The following is a 24,002-nucleotide window of genomic DNA, read 5'->3' on the forward strand; positions in this document are numbered from 1 at the left end:
TCTCATTTGCTGCTGGCCTGAAAGTATGTTTATTGTTCTACTCCTTTAAAGAAAAATGCACCTAAAGCTTTAACTGCCCCTCTGATTTAACAGTCTTAATATACAATCAGTCCTCATCAATCTTCTCCAGAAAAAGTATTCAAAGCTATCCATCAGAACAATTTCAAAATGTGACTATCTCATATATTCACACAACTATCTATGCTATGCTATCTGGTTGGATTCTGATCCACTCGGCCATGCTCCTGGGAGTGTGGCAGAAAGAGGCTGAAGAGCAAGAGAAGAAAGAAGAACAAAAGGTGAGCCTCTTAAACTCAAGTACAATGCATTTTAGTTTTAGGTGCTGTACTCACGCAGGAGAGTTTTCAAGTTGATTCCTGAATAAACTAAAGGTTACATTGATCTTTTGTTTTAGTATCACAAAAGGCAGTGATACAGAAGGAACCTTTTTATTATCAGACCTAAATACCAGTCTCTCCACGAATATTACACCACTTACTGTTCATTACCCTCAAGATTAATCAAGATTATCAAGATTAATGTCTTGATGGACAATGCCAATGCTCCCTCTGCTCGTATTTGGCCACCTTTATATAACTACCATGATTGATTGCTGAATTTGCCAGATAAGCAGAAGTCACTGTGGTAAATTGTCCCCAAGGGAAGAACATACCTCGATAAGTTCTGAAATGCCCTGTGCAGTTTCTGTCTCTGGGGCATCAGGTCCTCCAGGCTTGGCAGCAACAGGAATGATGGGACACCCATTAAACCTACAAAACAAATAACTGAATAAAATAGCAACCTACTTACAGCAGTAAGACATTTGTGAATTCTTTGATTGAATACATCAATTGTTTCCTCCCTTCTGAAAATACATTCCCCCTTTCTAAACAATTTTAATTCATTGGTGGGAAATGTATCAACATGGGGTTCAACACGCAGCGCTAATGACCCATACAGTCATACCATAGATTATTTGTACAGAGGTACACTGTGGTGAGAAGTCCCCAACCAGAAACCTTGGATGAATTGGGAAATCCATTGCCCATTGAAGGCCAGGCATGCAGTACTTAGGTCGGATGACCCAGACCTATACAGGAAATCCAGATCTGACATCCGCAAAGCCATTTGAGATGCCAGCAGACAGTAGTGCACCAAGTTAGAGGCCCAAATCAGCCAAACGGACACCCGCCACCTGGGGGATAATGGCTTACAAAATGAAGCAAAGCAAGATAGTGGACCAAAACATATCCTTCGTTGAGGTGCTTAATGCTTTCTATGCTCGGTTCGAGCAGAATGCCAGCGCCATCGTGTCGCCTGCCCCAACAGCCCCGGACACACCTGCTCCCTCAGTCACCGCTGTAGATGTCAGATCATCTTCCTCGGAGTCAACCCAAAGAAAGGACAGAGTACCTGGTCGTGCATTTAGATCCTGGCGGGAGGTCATCACTGACACCTTCAACCTCTCCCTCCTACAAGCCAAAGTTCCCACCTGCCGCAAGAACCCCACCATCATTCCACAACCTAAGAAAGCATATGCAATGTGCCTTAATGAATACCGCCCCAGTGGCTCTGACCTCTATAATCATAAAGTGCTTTGAAAGGCTGGTCATGGCCCACATCAACTCCAATCTTCTATTCTGCCTCGATCCCCTACAAATTGCCTATCAATGTAACAGGTCCACAGCAGACACCATTTCCCTAGCCCTGCACTTAGCCCTAAAACATCTGGACAACAAGGACACCTACCTCAGACTTCTACTCATCGACTGCAGCTCTGCCTTCAACATCTTTATCCACTCCAGACTGATCTCCAAACTCTGAGACCAAGGTCTCAGCTCCCTCCTCTACAACTGGTTCCTCAGCTTTCTGACCCACAGACCGCCATCAGTGAAGATAGGTAACTGTACCTCCCCCACGATAATCCTTAATACTGCAGCCCCCCCCTCCCCCCAAGGATGCGTTCCCAGCTCCCTACTATACTCCCTGTACCACCCACCATTGTGTGGCCAAATTCCAGACCGGGGCCATTTACAAGTTTCAAGCAACACCACTGTAGTCAGATGGATATCAAACTACGATGGGTCTGAATTCAGAAAAGAGACAGAGGGCTTAGTGACCTGGTGCAATGAGCACAACCTCTCAGCACTGGCAAAACTAAAGAACTGATCATTGACTTCAGAAAGAAAGGAGAACACGTCCACCCATCTACACCAATGGAGCAGACTTTGAGAATAGACTCTAGTATTGAATGCTTTCCTCATGTTTCTATGGCCCCAAGTTTCTCATTTGCTGATGCTTATTGTTCTACTCCTTTAAAGAAAAATGCACCTAAAGCTTTAACTGTCCCTCTGATTTAACAGTCTTAATATACAATCAGTCCTCATCAATCTTCTCCAGAAAAAGTATTCAAAGCTATCCATCAGAACAATTTCAGAATGCGACTATCTCATATATTCACACAACTGTCTATGCTATGCTATCTGGTTGGATTCTGATCCACTCGGCCATGCTCCTGGGAGTGTGGCAGAGAGAGGCTGAAGAGCAAGAGAAGAAAGAAGAACAAAAGGTGAGCCTCTTAAACTCAAGTACGATGCATTTTAGTTTTAGGTGACTGTAAGAAACTATCAAAAGTTGTGTGCATAGCCCAGACCATCACAGAATCCAACCGCCCATCCATGGGCTCCATTTACACATCTCATTGCCACAGAAAGGCTGTGAACATCATCAAAGATCCCTCCAAACCTGTTAATGCTTTCATACAACCTCTTCTGTCAGGCAGAAGATTCAGAAGCTTGAAAATACTCACCAACAGGTTCAGGAACAACTTCTTCCCTGCTGTTATTAGGCTGATGAATGGACCTCTCTCACTTCAAATAATGTTGATCTTGCTTTGTGCACTTCCTCTGCAGTGTAGCCTGTGCACCTCGCTCTATCTAAGCACCCTTTGACCTGTATGTCCTTGTTTGCTATGATCTGCCTATACCGCTTGCAAACAAAGCTTTTCACTGTACTTAGGTACACGTGACTACCACAAATCAAATTCAAACGAGTTTTTCTGCTTACTAGGTGCCCACACAGTGTTCATTGGTTGAAAGTTGTGATTGTGAATTATAACTCATCCCCATCTCCTTATCTCAGGAAAGTGGTCCTACTGCTGGTTCAGGAAAGAACTTCACAGAGGACACAAATTCAGCCTGAGATGTTCTGTGCTGGTTAAGCTCATCACCAGTATCCTGAGTCTCTCCTTCTCTCTAATGAGAACAGTCCTGTGGTCCTCTGAGACTATGGCAACTTTATCTTTTATGTTATTCTGCTCTGCATGATGCAGTCTACCAGGACTAGATTCACAGGTTCATACAGTGCATAAAAGGCCCTTCAGCCCACTAAAGGGTCGCTAATCCCAATTTCCTGCACTTATTCCATATCCTTGAATGTTATGATATTTCAAATGCTCATCCAAATAGGTTTTAAAGGTAGTAAGGTTTCCAGCCTCCACTACTTTCCCAGCCAGTGCATTCCACTACCCTCGGTCAAAAAGTATTTTCTCAAATCCCCTCTGAATCTTGTGCATCTTACCCTAAAACTATGCCGCCTTGTGACTGAGCCCTCAACCAAGGGCTCCTTACTCCCCCTATCCATATCCATACCCATACCATACCCTATCCATAGCCCAGGCAATGTCCGACTGACAAGTAATTGATTGCAGTATGTTTGTAGTTTGCACTGTTTCACAATCGTTATTGCATTAGCCTACATTTCAAAATGCTGACAACCAATAGGCAAAGTTTAAAGGGAGTCACACCTACTCATCCTAGATTTCCTCTCTGAGAATCACTGTTTATGGAAGCTCAATATGAAAAAAGTAATTGGAAAACAGTCATTAATTGGCATTGAAAGGCGTCATTTAGCAGTCAAGTATTTTTAAAAAATAATATTTTTTTCAAAATTAAATCACAGAAGTTGAAATATTACAATTGCAAATCCATGCCAGGCAACAATACACATTGGGAAAATTAGCTCAAAGTCTATGAGGAGGAGTAATAGTTTCCTCTGATTTCTTTTAAGATTTTGGTCAGTCCAATCTAACTGAGTGATGGCTTACTGAGGTCAATGTCTCTGAGCATATTTTGTTTTTTTTAACAAAATCATAAACATTTTCTAAAATAAAGGTCAAGCCCACAACAAAATCTGTGTCAGAAAAGAGGACAATAGGAACATTGGAAGGAAGACAATGTAAATGACAACACGATCAGAACAGGAGGCTTACACCATCTTACTCTCGCACTATCAATCTGTCCTAGACATTCTCCAGTATTCCATCAAAACCGAACAAAAGCTAGAGGAACAGCACCTCATTTTATACTTCAGCATTTTACAGCCTTCAGGATTGAACGTTGAGTTCAACAACTTCAGACCATGATCTCTGGCCTTGCTTGCATGGATTTTCTCTCAGTAGACCTGACCTTTTTTCTGCTATTAACACCAACAACTGATGCCTACTTTCATCCCTTTCTCTTCTTTACTATGGTTAGCACTTCCTTTGGGAGAAAGTGAGGACTGCAGATGCTGGAGATTAAAGCTGAAAATGTGTTGCTGGAAAAGCGCAGCAGGTCAGGCAGCATCCAAGGAGCAGGAGAATCGACATTTCGGGCATGAGCCTGAAGGGCTCCTGAAGAAGGGCTCATGCCCAAAATGTCGATTCTCTGCTCCTTTGATGCTACCTGATCTGCTGCGCTTTTCCAGCAAAACATTTTCAGCTTAGCACTTCCTTTGCCTTTTTCTCTGGGGAACCTTTTGCAATTGTTTCAATTGCTCCTGTGGCCGCCCTTTCTCAACAGCTTAAAAATGACCATTTTTCTAGCCCACTTCAGTTCTGCATAAGAGTTATATTAGACTTGAAACATTAAGTTTCTTTGGCTCTCCAGAGATGACGTCAGACCTGATTCTAACCTTATTCTCCAACATTTTCTTTTATTTCTGAACAGGAGTGATTGTGGGTCCTATTTAATATTCTCGACATGGCGACTGATGAATGAGAGAGAGTTATGTCAAGAGAAAAGGAAACAATGAGACAGCAGGCAAGCCCAAGGTAAATTTTGAGCATCCATGTACTAGACAGTGAAATGAATGAGTGCGAATTTACCTCACCATGTATCGATTTTTCCCCAAAGTCCAATAAACACTTTCCATTTAAAAACATGACACACAATCTCCTTGTCACCAGCTGCAGTATAACACAACCCAGTTTCCTGGCGTCATTTTTACATGGGTTACTGCTCAACTAGCAGGTTTGTTTCGGAAGGATTGCCTACAAGATTGCTATACTTCTCAAGTCATTTAGTTGTTTAAGGGACTTGATTTTACTTGACACATTAAATGGTCACAGTGGGGAACCACTTTCAAGATCAGTACCAGTAATTCGACAACTCAGCCAGTGGTTGTGGTCGGGTCTTTAACATTCAGATAATTACACAGCAGTGAACCTTACTGCACAAGGTTTGTTGGTGGTTTACTGCCTTGTGGGAACAGTTTTGAGTGGCATGGGTCACAATACTCAGGACCTGGTCGTCTTTCCATAAGATTACTGCATTCCCTGAGTCCCACAGAGATTGTAGAATGAAAACAATTAAATACACCAGTGAAAGAACTGGACATTAATCAATGCTACTGTAAACTTTTAATTCTTTAAAATTACATCTAATATACATCAATGGCCAAAACTACCAACTTTGTTTTGATTGTAGGTAATACTGCCAAATGTGAAAACAAGAACAAAGGTGATGTAAACGAAGAAGTAGTGAATACCTGCAGGAAAGTTTGGTGCCTCACACACTCTTGATGGAGCAATGATTTGCTGCATTAAAAGATTAAAGATCTGTTACATTACAACGATACATGGAATCTCCTGACAGTTCACTGAAGGGGAAATGCAATCCAAAAGAGGATAGTAACATACATGAATAGGCCAAAAAGACACAGAAACATAAAAAAACAGGGGCATGTGTAGGCGATTGAAACCTCCCACCCCCGGGCTTATTCTGCTATTCAATATGATCATGGCTGATCTCCCAACTCAGTCCCTTGTTCCCATTTTCTCTCCTTTGATACCATTAGCATTAAAAAATCTAACTTGTCATTGACCACTATATTCACTATGCCTAGGCCCAGTATGTAGAAACTTAACTGTTATGAGCCCTGTTGATGGTACTGCTGGCAAGTCAAATCTCAGAATGAAATCTAGCTTGACTAATCACATGGATTTATTTGGTTTATTTGATTTATTTGATAGTAGTTAATCACTGAGGCATAGTCACATGAGGCTGCGACTTGCTACAGCAACAAAACAGAAGTTTATTATGCAAAAAAAAGCTAACTATATACCACAGTTAGAATAGTCTCCAAACACACAGCAAAGTTTCAACCTGTTTCCTGACACTATCTGTTACAAAGCTTTAGGTACTTGACGGAATCCTTCCAGGTTCTTTGCTTTGGACTGCAGAAACAATTCAGTGAGTCCTTTCTAAATTTGCTGACATGAATTTTTGCACAAATCCAAGACCTAAACATTCTCAGTTCTAATAACCTGCAGATTTCTAACTAAATACTCCTTTGCAAATTTCACAAACTAAACTCCTCTGCTGATGTAATTGGTTCCCTTGAACTGCTTCCAGGTAAGAGACTAAACTGGCTTTGAAACTCAATAATGATGTCTTCTGAACTGAATAATTTGCTTCTGAACTGAATAAAAGAAAATTTGCTAAAGTTTGATTCTTCCAAACTAAAAACTAAGCTAATAGTCTGTTTGCTCCACCAGGTATCATTACTGTGAAATTCAAACTCCAGAAATGATGTTAACAAGTGTAAGTTATATATCTCTCACCACATAACATCCAATACTTCTTAAGTCTCTATCATGAAGTTATTTATTGGGTACTTTTCCTGCAGTCTCCCCAGTACACTGATAGATTCAATGCATCCCTCATTTGTCAGTTTTTACAAATGTATTCAGGGGCAAAGATGGCATTTAATGACTATCTCTAATTGCCAGATTGATATTAAGCTGCCTTCTTGAACAATACAGTCCTTGGGATGTATATGCTCTTAGTGCTGATAGGAGAGAGTTCCAGGCTTTTGACCTATTGACAGTGAACGAACAGTGATGAAGTTCCAAGTCAGGATGGTGTGTTATTTCGAGGGAAACCCGGCTGCTTTGATCCTTCTAGGTATTGAGGCCTAGGGTTTGGATGATGCCGTTGAAGGAACCTTGATGAGTCACTGCACTGCATCTTCTTGACCAAACTTTCCACGAGTGACCTGTTGAGGAGTCTTATCAGGCCCACAAACACTGTCCCAAATGCAGGACATACAAACGAACATTCTGAAAGGTGATGCACTTCCTGTCAGAGGCTGTTTCTTTCTCTACCTTTGCTCATTAGCAGGTGAATTGATGAAGGTGCAGTAGCTGTAAGTGGGGTAGTTGCAGGTGAAACACTGATCCTTCTCAAACTGTCAGAAATTATGAATTCAGAGTCAGGTACTCAGCTAAGTCTGAAGCTGGTTATGTTCTTTTCTGGCATTACAAGCAGACTGATGAACAAAAGCCAAAGAAGAAAAATTGATAGTCCCAATTATCACTTCAATACTGAACCCTTTCCTTTGCCTGGGCATCCTTCTCATTATACATCTATCAGTAATTCCGGACTGCCATAATTACTTTCTCAAGCGTAATGGCATCAGTCACACCAGTAAACAGAAATCTCACAGTCATGGGAGTTGACTCTCACTGTGTTGTACCTTTTTGAACTACGGCACAACCAAGGAACATAATAATATCCCCCTTGAGATCTGAACAGGATAATCATGTCTTTCATACTGTGAAGGTGCATCGAGGTTCATAAAAATTCATTAAGATATTTAATTTCACAATGAGTGAACTACTGTACAACAAAGATCAAGTGTTCCAAGCCCATTAATTTTGTTAATCAAGTTGTCTGCACATTAGTAGACACAGAACTCCACCTTGTATCGGTGAATCATCTTATGTGAGTTAAACAAGATCATTTTTGCACTCTAAACTTTTTATTGTCTCTGCTATCTGCCTGCTATGCAATAGCAGTTCATAAAAGATTGAGCTGCCTGCACGAGTCTGTGTTTACCTGGGTTTGACACTGTTCACATCCTGAAACAGATTAAAGACTCTCCAACAGAAGGTGAATGAGTTGCTCTTCAATGACTGGGACAGACTAACAAATGCTTATTCTATCCAAAAGTAGCATTACTAGTTGATTAAATGTTAACCAGCTGAACCATATTTAAAAAAAAATACTCATATTGATTCATGGTGCATTTAAAAAAAAAGCTGTCTCAAAAGCTAGTGCTTCCAAATAAACCTGTTAGACTATAACCTGGTGTTGTGTGACTTTTAACTTTGTCCACCACTGTCCAACACCAGCTCCTCCAAATGATAAAAAATAATAACTGTTTCAAAATTCTATGCAACTTGAGGACGAAATTTCCACGAAATTATTATAACATCATTCACATAGTTACTGTGACCAGAAGCACACACCATGTGGGCTCAGCCAACCTCTCTCCAAACTTAGAAAATCTTTCCATGATCGACGATCAAAAACTGATTGAGAAAGAACAAGCTGATTGAAACAGTGTTAAGCAAGTTGGGTGCTGAGCTGACCAGTTCCAGCCTTGTTCACACGACCACAGGGAAAGAACAGTGCTGTTCCCTGTCTGGGGAAGAATAATTTGCAGAGTGGTCTTACTTGCTTCCTGGCAGCCCGTTCAGAGAGACACCCTTGTTAACACTGTGGTGTGCTGGGAGACTGGGTTATTTAAAGAAAAAGGGATTTGTGATGGAAAATAAATGGTACATTTTATTTACACCGACAGAAAGATCCATTTTCCTAAAACGATATAATTGCATATTCATTTCCGTAAGTAGGACATTGAAATTACATTGTGTATAATATAAGCATATAATTGCTTGACATAGTGGTGTGAAATTCCTTTTACCCTATTTCAGTGGAAGTCGTCAAAGGGACTAAACTATCCTGCATATAGCATTCTCACAGCTTAACTTTCATTCATTTTTAAATGGAGATAGTGCTGAAAGTTAAAAATACAGGTATGTTCCCAGTTTCAAGACTGAATATTGAAATGTGATAGTTAAATGATTGTGTTCAGTAAATTTGCTGGATGAGAACCAGCACCATCACATACCTAATAACACAAAGAAACTTCTACAAATTGGTAGAGTAAAGATTGATTCAGGATGATCTTATATTTATAACCTTGAGTATTGGTCTCCCTTATAAGTAACAATATTTACCTTATCAAACCACTGACCAATTCATTCTATTGACTTAAAGAGCCCTGTCAGATCCAGAGTAAAGAGCCCACCCGTGTCGAAGTTAAGGTACTTAAGGGTTACATAAAGCAGTTAAAATGTAACATGAAATTACATATTAAATTCTTCTTGCTGCTACAGAGGTTCCATATTGCATGTCCAAAACCCAGGTGCAATGCTTTTCATCCCAATTCCCACACCAGCATGCTATGGCCACACTTAGGTAGACTGGCAGTTTTGTGGTAAATTACATGGGATTGAAGACTGCACAAGTTCACCTAATGTTGGATTTACACCAATGTACCAGAAGTAAAAGCCAGTGACTCAACCAAGTTTTAATCAAAAACGGCGTTTACGTAGCACCTTTCACAACCACAGGATGGCTCAAAGCACCCAACATCAATGAAGTCATTTTGAAGTGCAGTCAATTTAAAAATGGTATGAAGCTTGTGGTCAAGCCATCATAAATAATAAGGAGAATAGGTGAACTGAAAAAGGTTTCCACTGCACTGCTGGATTTAGATAGGTTGTTTACAGAAACAAACTGACTCATTTAAAAGTCCAGTCACTGCAGAAGAAAAAAATGAAGGAGTTAAACACATCAGTTTGGATTTATGTGAAAAGAGCTATTTTTGTGCTTCAGTCGGAGAAATCATTTACAGAAAGAACCACTTTATACTTAAAAGAGGCCAACTGGCTATTAATACTTATTTTTTGTACCAGTTGCAATCATTAGTTGGTCATACCACATAAACCTGTCACAATTTAACAAAACCACTAAAATATTAAACAGATTTGATCATTTTCCTCTTGTTCAAAAAGGGACAATTGTTGTGTTACATAAAACACAATGGGCTTGTTTTCCCTCCCAAAAAAACTCCTTATAAAGGGGACATTTGCTGTTTAAATAGATTAACTTGCAATTTAAACAAGATGTATTCTGCAAATAACATTATATCCCCTATTGCTAAATACATTTCCATTCCAAACCTATTCAAATGTAACAGGCTATTCGGAGTTCAACACTTGCCCACAGGCAGGGTATACTAAAATGTAAATTAATAAATTAGATAACTACATCTGCACAGGCAAAGAAAAACTCAACTGAACCCTAAAGGGGCAATTATAACAACAAATTTTGAACTCTGCACATTTGGTCACGCAAATTCAGTAGGACCACGGCAATATTATAGAACAATATAACAATTCATCTTTTATATTCATACAGAAAGTATTTTCAGAACATCTTTAAATCTCCGCATGTACCTTCAGCAGCCTTCAAGCCCTGGAGGTGTTTCATGTTAATTTGTTTCAGAAATGGGAATGTAAGAGTCAGGGTTTTTTTTTAAAGAATCTAGACTTCACAGAGATGACAGTCTTATTTAGAGCTGGAATCCAGAGACATCTGAAGAAACACCACTCTGACAGTTGTTCATATGCTCTTCAAAATACAAACTTCACGCTCTGAAAGAACTCTTCTACTTCGCAAATCTTGAGAAGCTTGAAGTGAAGAACCAAAGCCCACAACACGATCAAGATAAGAGCAAAAAAATGGATGCAATAAATTTAGTGGTTGATGTTTGATTATAAAGCCTAGTGACTCTAGAGAAAGAAGAGATTGAGGGAATCAAGGGGCTGATCAGCTCTAGAGTCTTAGGAAAGGATAAATTGAAGTAGATGGTGATACAACAAATTTGCAGAAACAGAGGCGATAGGATGACATATGTGAGGGTTGCAAGGCATGAGGGACAGATTCAGGAGTACTTTAAAATTAATGGTATTTCATTAGCATAGGAAGAGGAAAGCTAGACAGCAAAGGAAACAAAGAAAAAGTTGAGGAAAAGAAAGAGGTAAGAGAGAATCATAAGATGTCAAAGTAGAAGTAAGCCATTCAACCCAGTGAGTCCACCCTGCCATTCAATGAGATCATGGCTGGTCTCATTATCCTCAACTTCACTCTCCTGGCTGATCTCCACACCATTTATACATTGACTGTTTAGAAAATTGCTATTGCAGCCTTGAATAGACTTTATGACTTTTCAACAGTTTTCTGTAGCAAAGAATTCCATAAATTATAACTATCTGCAGAGAAAGATACCCATCTCTGTCTCGAATAGGTGACTCCTTACTCTGAAGTAAACTAGGCTCTCTACAAAAGAAACAACATTTCCACATCTACCCCGTCAAGTTCCCTAAGAATCTTCCATATTTCAATAAGGTCTCCTCTCATTCTAACCTCCAATGCGTACAAACCCAAACTACTCAACCTCTTCTCATAAAACAATCGATCCACAACCAGGATAAACCTAATGGAATTTCTCTGGACTGCCTCCATTGACAGAATATTTTTCTTTAAATGTTCACAGCATTCCAATTATGGTTTGTCTAATGACTTGTACAATACGGCCAACATTCCATTTGCCTATCATTTTGCGCTCTGAACTTGGATGCCAGCTTTATGTGATTCATGCATTCGTCACTCTATGCTGTAGCTTTCTGCAGTCCTTTGCCATTTCAATGTTGAGTTCTCCAATTTCAAATAACCTCTCTCCGTATGCCCAGACTCTCTTCCCAGCCCTTCCCCCTTCATTCCACTCCTCCTAGCCACTAACTGGATTCATTCCTCTCATTGACCAACCAGGTCATACCGTCTGCCTGTCTTCACCTATCCCCACTTCACCACCCTGCCCCTGCCACCTCCTTTACCTGCAGCTCCACCTACACCCACCCTCCTGAGGGATTACACCCAAAACGTCGACTTCTCTATCTCCTGATGCTGTCTGGCTTGCTGTGTTCTTCCAGCATCCTGCTTATCCCACTTACTTTTGTCATCCACAAATTTGATGATAGCACACTGATTTTCCTCATGTAAGTCTTTTTCTTTGCAAATGATTGTGGGTCCAGCATTTATCTTTGTGGACTGCCATTGTCCTCTACATCCCAACCCTCTGTCTTCTTTAATTAGATAGCTCATCTTCTATCCATGGGCTCTTATCTTATTAACTAGCCTTATGTACAGTACCTCATCAAATATCTTTTGGAAATTCAGGTATATTACATGTACTGGTTCCCTTTTATCTAGTCTGCTTACAACCTTTCCAAACGGCTGTAATAAATTTGTCAGGCACAATTTTCCCTCCATGAAGCCTTGCTGACTCTGCTTGATTATATTACGGGTTTCTAAATTATCTGCTTTTACATCTTTTATATTAAGACTCTAGCTTTTCCCCAACAATAGATGTTAAGCTAACTGGCCTAAAGTTACTTGTTTCTGACTCTAGTCTCTCTCCCTTTTAGAATAATGGTGCTACATTGGCTGCATCTGGAACTTAGCCAGAATCTAAGATTTTGTGGAAGATTAACACCAATGCATCCACTGTGTACACGCTTTAAAATCCTAGGATGCAACCCATCAGGTTCAGGGGATGTATCAGTCTTTCTCTCCAATAGTTTCTCCAGTCCTTTTTCTCTTGTGATAATTATTGTGTTTATTTCCTCTCCTTCTTTTAGCCTTTGATTATTCAGTACTTTTAGAATACTATTACTATTCTATATTGCATGTCTGAGGCAAAGAGTTTATTCAACTCTGAGATTCTCCAGCTCTTTCAATTTTATTGCCGATCTCCAGCACTCACACTATTTTGATTTTGTTAAAGTTAATTGGTTGAGATTAAAGAGGGTCACATAGTACATAAAATGAGTATTTTTACATTCTTTCCAGGAGTGAAAAGAGCTATTTTCAGTAAAGGGTCTCCAATATTTCACATATATATTTTCATATATTTTTCCTACCTTGAATTAAAATGTCATCTTTGTACCAAACTAACGGGACTGCTTTCTTGTTTATATGCAAGCCAAATAAACTGATCTATTGACACTCATACTGTTGATATTTTTGACTTCTGCTTGTTCCTTTTTGACTTGGTTCTGGAGCTCCATATAGTGGCTTTCAAATTATTGTTTATTTTATAGGTAGGGTTCACTGAAAGTAGCACAACAAAAGTAGAATGCGGCTACACTTACAGGAAAAAAAGATTAGAGAAGGAAAGGTTTGAAAAAGAAAAGTGATGAGGATAAACCACAGATGGGGGAATATAGCCAATGTCTAATATGCTACTTTGCTGAAATTCAAGGCCATTTTTGTAGTTTAAAGCAGGATACGGAAACATTTGTCTTTACATGACACAAAGCTGTGCACTGTGAAAGTTTGGGGACTTTGCGTAGCATTCTCATTTTCTCATCAGAAAGCAGAATCCAGGCTTGGTCTGAAAAATGGCAAGTAACATTCATGCCACACAAATGCCAGGCAACTATCGTATTCAATGAGAGGCAATTTAACCACTGTCCCTTCACATTTAATGTCACCATCACTGAATCCCTCACTTGATGTTACCCTTGAACAAAAACTAAACTGGACTAACCATAGGATGGCATTGTGGTTAGCACTGCTGCCTTACAGCACCAGGGACCAAGGTTTAATTCTACCTTTGTGTGACTGCCTGTGTGGAGTTTGCACATTCTCCCCGTATCTGTGTGGATTTCCTCCCACAGTCCAAAGATGTGCACGTTAGGTGGATTAGCCATGCAAAATGCAGGGTGACAGGGATAGGGCAGGGCAGTGGGTTGGGTGGGATGCTTTTTGGAGGATCAATGTGGACTCAATGGGCTGAATGACCTGCTTTCACACTGTAGGGATTATATATAAGTAAAGTAGCTACAACAGCAGGTCAGCAGCTAGGAATACTGCAGTGAGTCACTCACCTCCTGACTCCCTAAAGTCTGTTCACTTTCTGAAAAAAAAAGGTCTGGGGTGTGATGGAATACTCCCCACTTGCCTGGATGGCTGCTGTTCCAACAACCCTCAAGAAGCTTGACAGCATCCAGAACAAAGCAGCTCGTTCATTGGCACATCCACAAGCATCTGCTCCTTCTACACAGATATACATAAATGAATGATATACATATATGATCTGAAAGACGGCATTGTTGGTCTGATCAGTAAGTTTGCAGATGACACGAAGATTGGTGGAGTAGCAGAAAGCGTAGGGGAATGTCAAAGAATACAGGAGAATATAGATATATTGGAGAGTTGAGCAGAGAAGTTGCAAATGGAATTCTATCCAAGCAAATGTGACATCGTGCATTTTGGGAAGTCTAATTCTAGAGCGAACTATACTATAAACAGAAGAACCTTGGGAAAAGTTGATGAGCAGAGAGATCTGGAAGTTCAGGTCCATTGTACCCTGAAGTTGGCTGCACAGGTGGATAGAGTAGTCAAGAAGGCATATGGTATGCTTGCCTTCATCGGACGGGGTATTGAGTTTAAGAGCTGGCAAGTCATGTTAAGATTGTATAAGACATTGGTTTGGCCGCATTTAGAATACTGGGTACAGTTCTAGTCGCCACATTACCAAAAGGATGTGGACGCTTTGGAGAGAGTGCAGAGAAGGTTTACGAGGATGTTGCCTGGTATGGAAGGTGCTAGATATGAAGAAAGGTTGAGTAGGTTAGGTTTATTTTCATTAGAGAAAAGGAGGTTGAGGGGACCTGATTGAGATCTACAAAATCATGAAGGGTATAGACAGGGTGGATAGACACAAGCTTTTTCCCAGGGTGAAGGATTCCATAACAAGAGGTCATGCATTCAAGGTGAGAGGAGAAAAGTATAAGGGGGATACACGCGGTAAGCACTTCACACAAAGGGTGGTGGGTGTCTGGAACGCGTTGCCAGCAGAGGTGGTAGAGACAGGCACGGTACATTCATTTAAGGTGCATCTGGACAGATGCATGAGTAGGTGGGGAGCAGAGGGATACAGATGCTTAGAAATTGGGCGACAGGTTTAGACAGTAGATTTGGATCAGCTCAGGCTTGGAGGGCTGAAGGGCCTGTTTCTGGGCTGTAAATTTTCTTTGTTATTTGTACCACTGATGCTGAGTTGCAGCAGTGTGTACTGTCTGTAGGATGCACTGCAGAAATATTTAATGGCCCTTAGATAGCACTTTCCAACCCATCACCGCTTGCATTAGGAAGGACAAGGGAACCCATCACCTGCATGTTCCTCTCCAAATCACTCACAATCCTGACTTGGAAACAGATCATCCTTCCTTCAGTGGGTCAAAATCCTGATATTCCCGACTTAATGGGATTGTAGCCAGTATATCATATGAACTGCAGTGATTCAAAAAGGAAGCTCACCATCTCAAGGGGAACGAGAGACTGGGAATAAAGCTGGCCAGAGGCACCCATGTCTCTCATGTGAATGAAAAACAAATCAGCATTGTTAAAAAATGTACCCCCATTGACGCATCTGCAGCAAAAACGAAGATGCATTTGTGGGAAAGTCAGATGAGTATGTGGGGCAGAAAGTAACAAAAGGACATGTTGACTGGGTGTGTCGAAGGAGAGTGAAGTAAAAATGTGGGGCAAAAATGTGGGCGGCACAGTGGCACAGTGGTTAGCACTGCTGCCTCACAGCGCCGGAGACCCGGGTTCAATTCCTGCCTCAGGCGACTGACTGTGTGGAGTTTGCACGTTCTCCCCATGTCTGCGTGGGTTTCCTCCGGGTGCTCCGGTTTCCTCCCACAGTCCAAAAACGTGCAGGTCAGGTGAATTGGCCATGCTAAATTGCCCGTAGTGTTAGGTAAGGGGTAGATGTAGGGGTATGGGTGGGTTACGCTTCGGCGGGGCGGTGTGTACTTGTTGGGCCAAAGGGCCTGTTTCCACACTGTAAGTAATCTAATCCAATCTCTAATAAACCTGTCGGGCGCAATAGCTTGGTCGTGTGCTGTAAATGTGATGCAAGAAAAATCCTTCCTAAATTTCTGGGTCTACACAGGTAAAACAGGAGAAACCTGCAAATGTAAAATCGAAGCAGAAATAGAGCAGTTATTAAGGGTGGGTTTCAGGATTTCTGTGTGACTGAGGGTGGACACCCAAGAAGTTAAAGTAATGTATAGTGCTCGTTACATTGCTTAATGGGCAACCATGTGGGCTGGTAAGGTTTAAGACATATAACTTGAAATTGCTTGGATCAATCCATGATCTAAAATTATTAACTGATTTAGGCTGGAGCAGCTCTTGGGTTAACAGAATTGGCCTTGGTATGGCTGGACTGCCACTTCTTATCAAGATCTTGCTAAAGAGATGAGTAAGGTAAAATTACAATGCAGGATGATGACCAATCACCAGAAGTGCCACTTAAGCAGGCAAGGTGTTAGATTTGGAGGTAGGTGAGCACTTTGGTGATAGTAACCACCATTTGGTTATGTTTACTTTAGCGATAGAAAGGGATAGGTACGTACTGCAGGGCAAGACTTATAGCTGGGTGACAGGCAATTATGGTGTAATTAGGCATGATTTAGGATGCATAGGATGGGAAAGGAAACTGCAGGGGATGGGCACAGTTGAAATGTGGAGCTTGTTCAAGGAAGAGCTACTGCATATCCTTGATAAGTATGCACCTGTCAGGCAGGGAGGAAGTGATCGAGCAAGGGGTTTACTAAAGAAGTTGAATCTCAAGAGAAAGAAGGTGGCTTATGTGAGGATGAGATGTAAAATCTCAGTTAGGGCACTTGAGAGCTACAAGTTAGCCAGGAAAGACCTAAAGAGAGAGTTAAGAAGAGCCAGGAGGGGACATGAGAAGTGTTTGGCTGGTAGGATCAAGGAAAACCCTTAAGCTTTCTATAGGTATGTCAGGAATAAAAGAATGATGAGGGTAAGGTTAGGGCCAGTCAAGGATAGTAGTGGTAAGTTGTGTGTGGAGTCCAAAGACATAGGAGAGGCGCTAAATGAATATTTTTCATCAGTATTCACACTAGAAAAAGACAATGAGGTCAAGGAGAATACAGAGATACAGGCTACTAGACTAGATGGGATTGAGGTTCACAAGGAGGAGGTGTTAGCATTCTAGAAAGTGTGAAAATAGATAAGTCCCCTAGGCAAGAGGGATTTATCCTATGATTCTCTGGGAAGCCAGGGAGGATGTTGCAGAGCCTTTGGCTTTGACCTTTACAGGAATAGTGCCAGAGGACTGGAGGATAGCAAATATTGTTCCCTTATTCAAGAAGGGGAGTAGAGACAACCCTGGTAATTATACACCAGTGAGCCTTACTTCTGTTGTGGGCAAAGATTTGGAAAGGATTATAAGTGATAGGATTTATAATCATCGAGAAAGGAATAATTTGATTAGGGATAGTCAACACAATTTTGTGAAGGGTAGGTTGTGCCTCACAAACCTTATTGAGTTCTTAAGAAGGTGACCAAACAAGTGAATGAGGGTAAAGTGGTTGATGTGGTTTATGTGGATTTCAGTAAGATGTTTGATACGTTTCTCCACGGTAGGCTATTGCAGAAAATATGGAAGCATGGGATTGAGGTTAATTTAGCAGTTTGGATCAGAAATTGGCTAGCTGTAAAAAGACAGAGGGGGTGGTTAATGGGAAATGTTCATCCTGGAGTTCAGTTACTAGTGATGTACCGCATGGATCTGTTTTGGGTCCACTGCTGATTTGTCATTTTTATAAATAACCTGGATGAGGGCGTGGAAGGATGGGTTAGTAAATTTGTGGATGGAACTAAAGTTAGTGGAGTTGTGGACAGTGCAGAAGGACGCTACAGGTTACAAAAGGACTTGGATAAGCTGTGGAGCTGGACTGAGAGATAGCAAATGGAGTTTAATACGGAAAAGTGTGAGGTGATTTACTTTGGAAGGAGTAACAGGAATACAGAGTACTGGGCTCATGGTACAATTCTTGGTAATGTGGATGAGCATAGAGATCTCGGTGTCCATGTGCATAGATCCCTGAAAGTTGCCACCCAAGTTGAAAGGGTTGTTAAGGCGGCATACGGTGTGTTAGCTTTTATTGGTAAAAGGATTGAGTTTTGAAGCCATGAGGTCATGTTGCAGCTGTACAAAACTCTGGTGCAGCTGCACTTGGAGTATTATGTACAGTTCTGGTCACCACATCTCTAGGAAGGATGTGGAAGCTTTGGAAAGGGTTCAGAGGACATTTACCAGGATGTTGCCTGATATAGAGGGAAGGTGTTATGAGGAAAGGGTGAGGGACATGACACTGTTTCCATTAGAGAGAAGAAGGCTAAGAGGTGACTTAATAGACTTAATAGAGGATTAGATAGGGAGGACAGTCAGAGCCTTTTTCCTCAGATGGTGAGGACTAGCATGAGGGGACATAGCTTTAAATTGAAGAGTGATGTCAGAGGTAGGTTCTTTACTCAGTGAGTAGTAAGGCATGCAGCAACAGTGGACTCACCAACAGTAAGGGAATTTAAATAATCACTGGATTATACATATGGATGATAATGGAATAGTGTAGTTTAGGTGGGCTTAGATTGGTTTCACAGGCCAGCGCAACATACAGGGCCAAAGGGCCTGTACTGAGCTGTAATGTTCAATGTTCTAATCTTTAAATAATTCTCAGAGTGTGGGTGTCACTGGCAAGGTTGGCATTTGTTGTCCATTTCTAGCTATCTTGAAATAGTGCAATGAGCAGTGGCTTGCTAAATTATTTTCGAGTCAACCACAACAGCGTGAGCCTACAGTCACTTATTGTCCTTATTGAACTTTCCTTCACCAAAGGATGTTGTGAATGAGTTGGGAATTTTACAATAAACACAATGCTGTTGTGGTCATTTTAAATGATAGCAATTTTTACTTCCAAATTTCCATTTAGCAAATCAAGTTCAAATTCTCAAAATCGTCCATGATGGAGTTTGAATTTAGATTCTCAGTACGACAAGTCCACCAAAAAATGTTGCTCCTTAACTCTTTTATATATCTTTGTCCTGTCATTTTAAACCTATGCCCTCTGGTTTTGGACTCCGCTATTCTGGGAAAAAGACCTTGCCTATTTATCCTATCCATACCTCTTATGATTTTATAAACCTCTGTAAGATCACCTCTCAGCCTCTGACACTCCAGGGAAAATAGCCCCAGCCTATTCAGTCTTTGCCTATAGCTCAAACCCTCCAACCTCAGCAAAATCCTTGTAAACCTTTTCTGAACCTTTTCAAGTTTCACAATATTTTTCCTCAAGCAGGGAGACCAGAATTGAATGCGTGTTTCTGTGCTTTACATCTCCATGACTGTAAGCATATGCTGTTACCTCTGGAAGTTGCTGACAACAGTGGAACAATACTACAACATGAATCAGTGTCTTTGGCAATGTGCACCATGGCAAATCTTCAAACCGCTTTGAAAGCACCTTCAGACCTACAATGTCATCCCCTCCACCCTCAGAAGGACAAGGGAAGCCAAAGAATGGGAATACCTCTCGAAAATGTTTCTCCAAGCCACATTCCATGCTGACTTGGAATCATATTGCTTTTCATTCAATGCCACTGAGTTAAAATCCTGGAACTCCCAACCTAGAAGCAAATGTGTAATACCTTCTGCACACTGACTGCAGCTCAAGGAAGTGACTCACCATCATCTTCTCTGAATACATGTCCAACATACCAAATAGCTCTGGATACCTGGTGTTCAGCAAAGATTGCGGAAGGAAAGAAAAGATGAATGGTAGAAATATTGGTTAAGGAGAATCTGCTGGAGATACAGAATTTGTTTGGCAAAAGTGAGGACTGCAGATACTGGAAACCAAAGTTTAGATCAGAGTGGTGCTGGAAAAGCACAGCAGGTCAGGCAGCATCCGAGGAGCAGGAAGATCAATGTTTCAGGCAAAAACCCTTCATCAGGAATAGAGGCAGGAAGCCTCCAGGATGGAGAGGTAAATTTATCTCTGATGAAGGGATTTATTCCTGATGAAGGGCTTTTGTCCGAAACGTCGATTTTCCTGCTCCTCAGATGCTGCCTGACCTGCTGTGCTTTTCCAGCACCACTCTGATCTAAACTTTGCTTGGCTAGAGTTAAGAGAAAATAGAAGTATCATTACAGTTTACAGGGCTGATAGCTAGAATGAGCTGGTTGTTTTATGATTATAGATTGTACAGACTGGTTTTGTTTCCACTGGAGTTCAGAAGAGTGAAGAGTGATTTGATTGGAATGTATAAGATTCTGAATTGACTTGACAAGATTGATGTGGGAAGGATGTTTCATCCTATGGGTCAGTCCAGAAGGTGGGGTGGGGTGGGGTTGGAGAGAGAGATGGTGGTTGGATACTGTGTTAAAGTTGGGCATTTCCCATTCAGGATAAGGAGAAAATCTTTCTCTGAGAAAACTGCAACTTTGGAACTTCCTGCCGAATGGCAACCATGTAACTACTGTCAATTATCACAAAAATCCATCTGATTCACTCTCGTCCTTTAGGGATGGAAATCTGCTGTCATTACCTGATCTGGCCAAATGTGATGCCAGTTCCCAAAGCAATGTGGTTGACTCTTATGACAAAGAAGACACTCAGTTTAAGGGTAACTAGGGATGGGTAACAAATTCTAGCCCTGGCAGTGGTACCCACATCCCACACAAGGAGAAGAGAACAAAACAGAATATTATGTAAGTGGAGAAAAACAGAAAAATAAGCTGCGACACAAACAGACTTAGGTGAACTTGTGTATGAAATGTAGAATGCTAGCACACAGGTGCAGCAGGTAATCAGGAAGGCTAATGGAATGTTAGCTCTTTTTTCAAAGGATTGGAGCATAAGATTACAAAGTCCTACTGCAATTGTACAAGATGCTGGTAAGACTACATCTGGAGCACTGTGAGCAGTTTTGGTCCCCTTATTTAAGGAAACATATCATTTCATTGGAGGCAGTTCAGAGAAGGTTCACGAGGATGATCTCTGGTATGGAAGGATTGTCAAATCAGCAAAGACTAAACATGGCAATCATTTCCCATTTTCGGGCCAGTTTTATAGTATTGCGCCCATAGGTGTTAGCGAGTTTTGAGAAGATTTGTAGCTCAGGTTGAGGTTCTGGATGTAGGTTTGCTCGGTGAACTGGAAGGTTCATTTTCTGACATTTCGTCACCCTACTAGGTAACACCTTCAGTGAGCCCTGGGACGAAGGCTTCGTCCGGAGACTCACTGAAGATGTTCCTAGTATGGTGACGAAACGTCTGAAAATGAACCTTCCAGCTCAAGAGCAAACCTACACCCAAAGACTAAACAGATTGGGAGTCTACTCACTGGGGTTTAGAAGAATGAGATGTGATTTCATTGAAACATATTGCATTCTTAAGGGCTTAAAGGGTAAATGCTGACAGGGTAAATGTTTCCCCTCATGGGACAGACTAGAACCAGAGGACATAGTCTCAGAATAAAGGGGCACCAATTTAAGACTGAGATGAGGAGGAATTTCTTCTCTCAGAGTGTTGTGAGTCTTTGGAACTCCTTGCCACAGACAGCTGTGGGGACAGAGTCCTTGTGTATATTTAACACTGAGATTAAGAGATTCTTCATCAGCAGGGAAATCAAGGGTTATGGGGAAAGTACAGGAAGCTGGACGTGAGGAATTTTGGATCAGCCTTGACCCTACCGAATGGCCAAGCTGGCTCGAGAGGCCGAATGGCCTATTCCCGTTCCTACTTCTTATGGTTTTATAACAGGATGGTCTGCACCTGAACCTGAGGGGCACCAGTATCCTTGGGGGGGAGGTTTGCTAGTGCTCTTGGGGTGGGGGGGGGGGGGGGGGGGGGTTTAAACTAACTCTGCAGGGGCATGTGAACCTAGGCTGTAGCTTTAGGGTGCAGGACCTGGAGTGTAGGGAGGTTAGGAACATGGCATCAATCTCAAAGGAGGGTGCCTGTAAACAGGAAGGTTGCTTGAAGTGTGTATACTTCAATGCAAGAAGTATACAAAATAAGGTAGGTGAACTTGCAGCGTGGGTTGGTACCTGGGATTTCGATGTTGTGGCTATTACGGAGACATGGGTAGAACAGGGACAGGATTGGCTGTTGCAGGTTCCATGGTTTAAATGTTTTAGTAGGGTCAGAGGTGGGGGTAAAAGAGGGGGAGGTGTGGCATTGCTTGTCAAAGATAGTATTACAGTGGTGGAAAGGACAATGGATGAAGACTCGCCATCTGAGGTAGTTTGGGCTGAGGTCAAAAATAGGAAAGGTGAGGTCACCCTGTTAGGACTTTTCTACAGGCCTCCTAATAGTCCGAGAGACGTAAAAGAAAGGATTGCGAGGATGATTCAGGAGAAGAGTGAAAGTAATAGGGTGGTTGCTATGGGGGACTTTAACTTTCCTGATATTGACTGGGAAAGCTATAGCTCGAGTTCATTAGATGGGTTGGTGTTTATCCAATGTGTGCAGGAGGGTTTCCTGACACAATATGTAGACAGGTCAACAAGAGGTGAGGCCATAGTGGATTTGGTTCTGGGTAATGAACCAGGCCAGGTGTTGGAATTGGAGGTAGGTGAGCACTTTGGGGACAGTGACCACAATTTGGTGACTTTTACTCTAGTGATGGAGAGGGATAAGTGTGCACTGCAGGGCAGGAGTTATAGCTGGGGGCAGGGAAATTATGATGCGGTGAGGCACGACTTAGGATGCGTGGCTTGGAAAAGTAGATTCCAAGGCAAGGGTGCAATTGATATGTGGAGCTTGTTCAAGGAGCAGCTATTGGGTGTCCTTGATAAGTATGTACCAGTCAGGCAGGGAGGAAAGGGTCATGTGAGGGAGCCGTGGTTTAATAAGGAATTGGAATCCCTTGTGAAAGGAAAGAGGGCGGCCTATGAAAAGATGAGGCGTGAAGGTTCAATTGGGGCGATTGAGAGTTATAAGGTAGCCAGGAAGGATCTGAAGAGAGAGCCAAGAGAAGTAAGGAGGGGACATGAAAAGTCCTTAGTTGGTAGGATGAGGGAAAACCCAAAGGCTTTCTATAGGTATGTCAGGAATAAAAGAATGAATAGGGTAGGAATAGGTCCAGTCAAGGATAATAGTGGGAAGTTGCGTGTAGAGGCTGAAGAGATTGAGGAGAAGATTTCGTCAGTATTCACTCAGGAATAGGACATTGTTGCCAATGTGAATACTGAGTCACAATTAATTAGAATGGACGGTTTTGAGGTATGTAGGGAAGAGGTGTTGGAAATTCTGGAAAGGGTGAAAATAGATAAGTCCCCTGGGCCTGATGGCGTTAATCCTAGGATTCTCTGGGAAGCAAGGGAGGAGATTGCAGAGCCATTGGCCTTGGTTTTTATGTCCTTGTTGTCTACAGGAATAGTGCCAGAAGACTGGAGGATAGCGAATCTGGTTCCCTTGTTCAAGAAGGGGAGTAGGGATAACCCTAGTAACTATAGGCTCACTTCTGTTGTGGGCAAAGTCTTAGAGAGAATTGTAAGGGATAGGATTTATGAACATCTGGATACGAATAATATGATCAAGGATAGTCAGCATGGTTTTGTGAAGGGCAGATCGTGCCTCACAAACCTTATTGAATTCTTTGAGAAGGTGACTAAGGAGGTGGACGAGGGTAAAGCGGTAGATGTGGTGTATATGGATTTTAGTAAGGCGTTTGATAAGGTTCCCCATGGTAGGCTACTGCAAAAAATACGGAGGTATGGCATTGAGGGTGAGTTGGAGGTTTGGATTAGGAATTGGCTGGCTGGAAGAAGACAGAGGGTAGTAGTTGATGGTAAAGGTTCATCTTGGAGTGCAGTTACTAGCGGTTTTCCGCAAGGATCTGTTTTGGGACCATTGCTGTTTGTCATTTTTATAAA

At 41.6% G+C, this 24,002-nt stretch overlaps 1 protein-coding gene across 1 annotated transcript in view; it reads right to left on the bottom strand.

The window, feature by feature from the left end:
* The window catches only part of eefsec (eukaryotic elongation factor, selenocysteine-tRNA-specific), a 417,489-nt gene that overhangs the window by 273,311 nt on the left and 120,176 nt on the right, over window positions 1-24,002 (bottom strand). Inside the window, exon 3 of the mRNA XM_072581795.1 lies at window positions 674-770. Coding sequence (XP_072437896.1) covers window positions 674-770 — 97 coding nt within the window. The remainder of the gene's footprint in view (window positions 1-673; window positions 771-24,002) is intronic.

The sequence above is a fragment of the Chiloscyllium punctatum genome, chromosome 12 (assembly GCF_047496795.1).
Source record: "Chiloscyllium punctatum isolate Juve2018m chromosome 12, sChiPun1.3, whole genome shotgun sequence".
Classification (NCBI taxonomy): Eukaryota; Metazoa; Chordata; class Chondrichthyes; order Orectolobiformes; family Hemiscylliidae; genus Chiloscyllium; species Chiloscyllium punctatum.